Raw genomic sequence first — 7,637 nt, 5'->3', positions numbered from 1 at the left:
CACCCACACCCACACACACACACACACACACACACACACACACACACACACACACGCACACACACGCACGCACACAAACATGCACAGTGCCTCCTTTTCAGAACAGATAAAACTCTAAATTGATTGGGAGTTACTTGCTTTAGGATACCCACTAGCCAGACACTGGCAAGCAGATTGGCCTTATTGGAGGAGCTTTCTGGAGGCAGAAACAATCTTATATTCAAGTTAAACCTCACTGAGCAAATCCCAAGAGCCTCAAGTTTTTGTCTAGCTGTCTGTCTACATTCTGCCAAAAGTTAGATGATAAGATTGATACCACCGACTTAACTGTTCATTTAATATGCAGCTATAGCCAGGAGTCGGTTAGCTTAGCATAAAAACTAGAGAGAGGGTGAAACAGCTTGCCTGGGTCCAAATGTAACAAAATCTGCCTCCCAGTCCCTCTTTAAATTCACTAATGAACACCTTATAAATCTTTTTTTTAGTCTGTCAAAAACTGAAATGTACAAATGAAAAGTTGCTGTTTTTCAAGGCAATGACCTCCTGTGTTCATTACTGAGCTTCAGCGGTGCAGGTTGGTAAATGGTTTTCTTACATTCAGACTCTGAAAAAAATGTAATGATCAATAAATAAATAAAAAATGTACATGGGCATTAAACATTCCCCTTCCCTGTTGTTCTCCAGTTGTCCCTGCTGGTCTGGAGGAGGCAGTTCAGTTGACAGAGGAGAACCACATATACCACAAAAAAACTTAAACCAGCCAGTACGTCACTGCTTAACTGGGAGCTATTAAACCAGTTCACCCAGTTGTCAGTACAGTCGTTCCAAGAAAAGGTGGTGATGCAGTATCTCTGTCCTTCCACATTACGTTCCATTATAAACACAGCTACAGCCGTGCAAACGTGCCCCTTTGGGCAGATCTCCGACTATGTCCCATGTATCTGTGTGAGGGTCATATTTCTCCATGCTCTGCAGGTAGGTTCCTTGAGAGCAGGAGTAGCCCCCGGTGACATACACAGAGCCCAGCATGGCCACCGCCCCGCACTCAACTCTCCTCTCCCTCATGCTGGCAAGCGGGATCCATTCCTCTGTGTCTGGGTCGAAGCGTTTAGCGAGGGTGGTCCGGCCCCCTACCAGGTACAGGCTGCTGTTCAGAGACACCAGGCACATTCCGTACTCTGCAGGGAGCAACGACATGACAAGAACAAGGTTTCAATTTGAGCAGTTTTATGTAAATATAGATGGATTGAACGAGAAAGGCTAAATTAGAAAGAGCTATTTTGGGGCTCCGTCTTTCTGCATGCACAATCAAGAGCAGCTGTCTCTTTATCCTTGAGAAGTTGGTTATTTCACAATTAGATTTAATATCACAACTACCTGCATGGGGGCAAGTGGTTAGAATACTCCACTGATCAACGTCCACTTTGTAACTCTGGATCTTGTTGTAGCTACAGCTGTCCTTGAAGCCATAATTACCTCCCGCGACATAGATGTTGTTTCCCAACACAGTCGCCGAAGCATTGCCTACACCTGCCAAAGGAGATGGGATGGTGTCAGTTTATCGAAATAGTTTGACAAGGCTTATTCGCCATCTTAGTTAAATGAGAAGATTGATACTACTTTCATATGCCATATGTCCGATCAATACATGATATATATGATAATAAGGCTACAGTTGGGATCCAGTAGTAGTTTGTGTAATTTCTGGAGTCTTGCTGTCGTTTTGTTATCTTAAAATGGGCTAGCTGTTTCCTTCTGTTTCCAAGCTTTATGCTAAGCTAAGCTAACCAGCTGCTGGCTATACCCACATACGGGACAGATACAAAAGTGGTATTGAGCTTCTCATCTGATTCTCTGCAACAAGGCAAATAAGTATATTTCCCAAAATAATAATAATAAAAAAAATAAACACTCACTGTTCTGTTGATGTTAGCGTAGCTTGTTTGCTCAGATATGCATTCACATGACTATTTGGCACCCATCATTCAAAGTCAAGTCTGCAAAGTCTTATCTGTGGTAATCTGGGTGCATCCTCAAACCTTTTGAACCAATTTATACATAATTATTCTGTCTAGTCAATAAAGACTTTCACTCTTGTCTTGGTTGTGATATTAACTGGAAATGCTCATGTGACAGCTGAATATGAAATCTACATGGAACAATGCAGAGATGTCAAAAGTGTGACAGAATTGGAGAAACACACCTTGCACCATATCAGCTGCAGCCATCCACCTCCTCTTCAGTGGATCAAACAGTTCAGTCCGTGGCATTGCTGAACCACCTCTGTAACCTCCCATTACATACACACAGCCGCAGCAGGCCACAGAACAGTGGTAGTATCTGCAGGGGGGGTTATGAATATTATTATTATTATATATTTTATAAAGAAAGTTCATACCAAGTTTAAACAGCATTGCCAAAAATTGAAAAAAAGCTGAAACTTTTGTCTCATATTAAGTTCAGTAACTTGATGCAGTAGTGGAGAGCAAGTACATTTACCCAAGGAAACAACAGAATGATTTTGAGGTACTATAAGACAAGTACTTTTTATACATTCCATACATTACATTACACAGAAGGAAATAATACTTCTTACTTTTTTGTTACTTGTTACTTTGAGAATTCAAATCTCAAAAACCGAGCGGTATTAAAGTTGGTCATATCAGCTCCGCCTCAACTGGTTACAATAATGTAATTTAATACAACATTCTAAAAGAGGTCCCTCTCCATCATCATCCCTTTTACTTTTAATAACTACATCTTCTGATTAATATACATGTGAAGTGTTGAATGCATTTACTTGTAAGTTGGCGTTGAGACTGAAAACAGTCCTACATTTAAAATAATGTGAGGGGTTGTATTGAGGAGGGGCTGTGCTGTTTGTTTGGTAGTGTTGAGAGAGAGTGAAAAATCATCCAAGAAAACCAGTTTGATCTTTTCATAATATTATGCAGAGGGATTGTACAGCAGTGGACAGTTATTACGGTGGCTGTCACTTTATTTTAGCCATTTTTAGCACTACCAGGTAAATATGGCATTCACATCACAAAGTAATCTACCAGGCACATGCACTTGCACATAATGGATTCACAGATGCAGCATTACATTGTGCTCCTGTTGTTGAACCAGAACCACCTAAGAGGGAAATATTTGGCTGTTTGGCAGGCCTTTCTCACTGAAAAGAGCTACTCTTGAAAGATGTTAAAAAGCTCTGTAGATACGGCAAAAAAAAACTCAGAGCCTAATCCCATTCCTAAAAAAAAAATAAATACATAAATAAAAAGTAAAAAAGTTTAAATCAAAAACAAATCTGACATTACATTTTCTAACAGTACCTGGCTGTCAACATGCGCTGCCCTTCAGTCCAACAGTCAGAATCGCTGTTGTACTCCCAGACTGTATCCAACACCTCAGTAGTGTTGGTTCTGTACCCCCCACTCACATAAATGGTACAGCCCAGTAATGCCACCGCATAGCTCTCCTTGGAGTGATCCGGCATGTCTTCACCCTGCACCCACTCTCCACTCAACGGGTCCCAGCGCTGAACTTCAGATAAAGGGCGCCAGTGGTAACCCCCTACAACTATCATCCTGGAGCTGGATTTCACCTTATTTAACCTCATGGAGGGCTGTTTGACCATGGAAGTGAGGGTGAGCATAGAAAGGAGGCTGTCAAAGTCGTTTAGCTCACAGTAATCACAAATTTTCAACAAGGCGGTGGTGGGATTTGTTGGGTTAATGTCCAGTGCCAGGGAGGAGAGATGTTTTGTTCGAATGAGAGGGTCATGGCTCAGCCACCTGCCCACTGCCTCTACCACCACTTCCTCGTTCTCCTCCGCTACAACAGTCCTTAAGCTGTCGAGATCCAGTTCTAGAAATTCCTCTTCTTTGATCACCTCGTGAAACCTGCAGCGAAGTACCTGAAATTAAATGACTTGGAGATTTTTTATTTTTTATTTTTTTTTTACAGAGAATAGAGTCACTTTAGCAACCATGGCTTATAGTAAAAATATGTAAAGATGGAGAGATTAAAATAGGTGCTTTGTCATATCCAAGCAAACAGCATTTCAACAACAAGCAAGATTTTGTCTGTATTCATTTGTTCATGTGTGAAAGTTCGTTAAAGAGCCTCACCATAATGACCTTTTTGAGATCACAGCACAGTGGAAAATTATTCAGTGGCATGCAAAGCAAATACTGTAATTCAGAAAAATACTGTTCTGATTTCAATTTGCCTTCGTTCTAAAAATTATAATTTGGAAAAATATTACGAAATAGAGAGAGCTGATCTCTGACCTGCCTGCTAACAGCCTGCGGGCTTCTTTCTCCAGGGTAAGGCATGCATGGAGCTGGGAGAAGGCCAGCATGCCCAGGCAGTTGTCCACATCCAGCAGACGCACCAGGAAGGCCTCGCAGGCCTTCTTCACCGCTCCAAACTGGAGCAGGTCAGCGGCCTTCAGCAAACTCTCCACGTTCAGTTGGGTTATGGTGAGTCTGGAGGAATAGATGTAGTCTACCAATGCTGATAATACCTCCACCTCCACCACTGGCAACCTGAGAGGAGAGGAGAGGGGAGGAGAGGAGAGGAGAGGAGGAGTAATGAAGTGTGGAACGTGCCGATCTAAGGGTGAACAAGATAGCGACGAGTCTATCCTTTCCTCGCTGTCAGACTGTATATCTTTCAAAGGGATAGAGACTTCAAATGAGTGGCCGGCAGGTGATGTGGCACCAAGTGCACGGACCATCAGGAGAGTTACGGCAGCATATATATGCATTGGGTTTGTGTTGCAGCCAGTGGCACAGGGAACATTTCACGGGCAGAGGGGAGAATGGATTCAATTAAATCCTGGCAAATTATGGAAGCAAACATCACACCGTCTGTAAAAAAGCTGAAGAGGATGGCTTCTCCCTACCTCAAGAGGACAAGCTGAAGGTTTTGCAGTGGTCACAGTCCCTCAACCTAAACATCATTGAAAGTCTGTGGATAGACCTCAAAAGAGCAGTGCATGCAAGATGGCCCAACAATCACAGAACAAGAAGCCTGTTGTAAAGGAGAATAGCAAAAACCCCCAAACAAAAGGTGAAAAACTTACCCTGCTAGAAAAAGCTTTTACAAGCTGTGATAGTTGCCATGTCACTAAGTGCTGACCATGAAGGGTGCCCAAATGTTTGCTTTGTGACCTTTTTAATTATTAGAGGTTGGCACATGAAAAATGTATAACACCTGCACCTTCGCCTTTGAAACCTCTGCAGGTTGTAAGAACTAGTATTCCCCCAAGTGCTGCTTGAATCTATTAAGGGATAATTGGGCCATCCCCATTCTTCCCAATAATTTCATCATGGGGGACAATACAAAAGGGAAATTTACCATTGTGGTGACTTGCAGCCCTTTCTCTTCATGACCCAGCTTCCCTGTAAGCTATTAACATCTGGTTTGGCACAAAGCAAGACCCTGGCTACACCATGCTAGTTTCAATGGTTTTTGATAATTTATTGATCCCTTGAAGGATCTTTTCTCTCATCTCTCCTCCCCCTCTCTTACAGGGAGGTCAGAGGTCAGGGAGGGCTGGAGAACATTCATTGTCTCTCTAAAGGACTGTACAGCTCAGCAGATGTTTGCCAATATGAGCCACGCTGGAGCTGAGCCCAGGTTGTCCACTTGAATGACAGCCTTTAAATCACTCTATCTTTAAATGTCCTGAACTGGATGATTAAACACCAACAAGGTGTTCACAATGCTGTGAACCACAATATGAACCAATATACTCCTGTCTATGCCATTGCTATTTCATATTACTTATTCACACATTTAACATTTCCCTGCGTGCTTTTTAGTCACTCATCTATACGCATTTCCATACAGTCTTTAGTATTGCTTACACAGTGAGACAAAGAAGACGCTTGATTGGACCTTGATTGGGTTGACGCAGGTACACAAGGCGGGTCGATGCTAATTGCCTGCAGATGGCAGCAGGGCATCGAATATGAGTTCTATAGCTTGGCATAATCCAACCATGATGACCTCGTCATCTCCCTTTTCACACTCATACATACCTGACAAGGCTATTGGTCCTCTCCCTCATGTCAACAGTGAACATGACCCTGAAGTATGAGCTGCGTGCACAGAGTGCCACCTTGTGGCAGTGCAAGACCTGGCCAGAGGAGCACTGCAGGGCGATGTCTGTGAACAGGCCTTCAGAGTAGAAGCCTCTCAGGGCATCCAGCACCTCCTCAGAGTGGCTCACATCGTGGAAATCATACACATAGAGATCCTGGGATCTTCTGGGTGATTCGGCTGTAGTCTGTCTGTGGCATTTCAGAGTTTGGCTCAGTGCCAAAGCAGGAAAACTGAATGAACATGTCACATCATAGGTTTTGATACTTATTGTCAGTTTGATTTTGACAAATACATTTTAAGATCGCATTTGCTCTGCATGTAAATCACAATTACCACATCTTTGGGGTTTTCAACATGCTGTGTTTTGGAAAAAAGTGTAATGCATCAGAAAAGAGGGATGTAAATTACTGTGGTACCCTACGGTTTCTTACCCCACTCTTTAGATTGGTGTGCAAATGAGACATTTGCCCGCTGAAATCAAGGATTGATCCTTTAAATATTCATCAACTCTTCATGCATAATAAATGGTGTTATGGTGATATAATACACATGCATCATTTGTGGTTAAATTCTGGTGGTGAGTTTCTCCTATAGATCTGGTTTCCCCAAACTCTTGCAAATATTCTGACACATATGGAAAACACTTTAGAAAATCATGAAAAATACTATAGGTCAGCCTAGTGACACAGACTTACAAGCTGCCTCTTGCATTATTATTTCTGGTTGGGATTGGATACTTTCACTTGCTAATGAACTTAAGTATGTGGTAAAATACATTTTAGAATTTTAAAAAAAAAAAAAAAAAAAAAAAAAGTTAAAATTCCCAAAACAAATCCATTCCTGGAGCGTGATACATAAGTGTGACTTAACAACGGTCATAACAACATACCTGACCGACATGGTCCACAGGATGTGATGCCGGTTCCACTGAATTTCAAAGGACTTTGCAGAGACAGCGGCTTAATCTCTCTGATTAGCAGAAAAAATCGTGTTGGTTTTAAGTGAAATTGCCTTTAAATTGGTTATGTCGCTGTGGTCTTCCCATGAGAACACATTACAATCCGTGTGCTAAGAAGAGCTTCTGGTTGTGACTTTCAAAATAAAGCTCTTCTTTTCGTTTAGGCGTATGTTTGGAGCACGAGGCAGGCTTTGGTCACCTCGTACTTTTTTTTTAAGCACTGTAGCCTCCTTACTTAAGTCTCCTTGTATTCTTATTCCTCTGTCTTATTCGTTCTCTCACATACTAGTTCTATTCAATTCCCTATTGTTCATTATTTAATGTACAGACCACACATTAAATCAGTTGATCAAATGTGACGTATCAATAAACTAGCCAACAATAAGTAGTTTAAATTAGCCTTGACAAATTCTATAGAAATGATCAAAGAATATAATTTATGCTACAATGCTTGTTGATACTTAAGAGCATTTTGTTAATAGTTCTGCACTTTTACTTTGAAATGTGACCACTTTAAGCATTTATTTTGGAAGCCAAATCGCAAATGTTCCGGTTTTGTGGA

The 7,637-nt window shown here is 41.7% G+C and overlaps 1 protein-coding gene across 1 annotated transcript; it reads right to left on the bottom strand.

Annotated features, from left to right (window-relative positions):
* Positions 1-732: 732 nt before the first annotated feature.
* On the bottom strand, positions 733-7,017 carry LOC143324263 (kelch-like protein 23). Its single transcript, XM_076736610.1, has 7 exons — positions 7,007-7,017; positions 6,054-6,347; positions 4,296-4,553; positions 3,336-3,905; positions 2,204-2,340; positions 1,378-1,530; positions 733-1,178 (listed from the first exon to the last, which is right to left on the bottom strand). Exons 1-7 carry the CDS (start codon positions 7,015-7,017, stop codon positions 865-867), a joined length of 1,737 nt encoding a protein of 578 aa, XP_076592725.1. The 3' UTR covers positions 733-864.
* Positions 7,018-7,637: the final 620 nt, after the last annotated feature.

The sequence above is a fragment of the Chaetodon auriga genome, chromosome 1 (genome assembly GCF_051107435.1).
Source record: "Chaetodon auriga isolate fChaAug3 chromosome 1, fChaAug3.hap1, whole genome shotgun sequence".
NCBI lineage: Eukaryota > Metazoa > Chordata > Actinopteri > Chaetodontiformes > Chaetodontidae > Chaetodon > Chaetodon auriga.
Note: the sequence above shows the minus strand (reverse complement) of the source record. Positions and strands in the feature narration are given on the sequence as shown.

What these genes read in the sequence shown, in the direction of transcription:
- LOC143324263 (XM_076736610.1), bottom strand. An exon ending in CGCAGGCTGTTAGCAGGCAG is followed by an intron (nt 3,906 to 4,295) that starts GTCAGAGATCAG and finishes ACTTCGCTGCAG; the next exon opens with GTTTCACGAGGTGATCAAAG. An exon ending in TGCAGCTGATATGGTGCAAG is followed by an intron (nt 1,531 to 2,203) that starts GTGTGTTTCTCC and finishes CTCCTTTGGCAG; the next exon opens with GTGTAGGCAATGCTTCGGCG.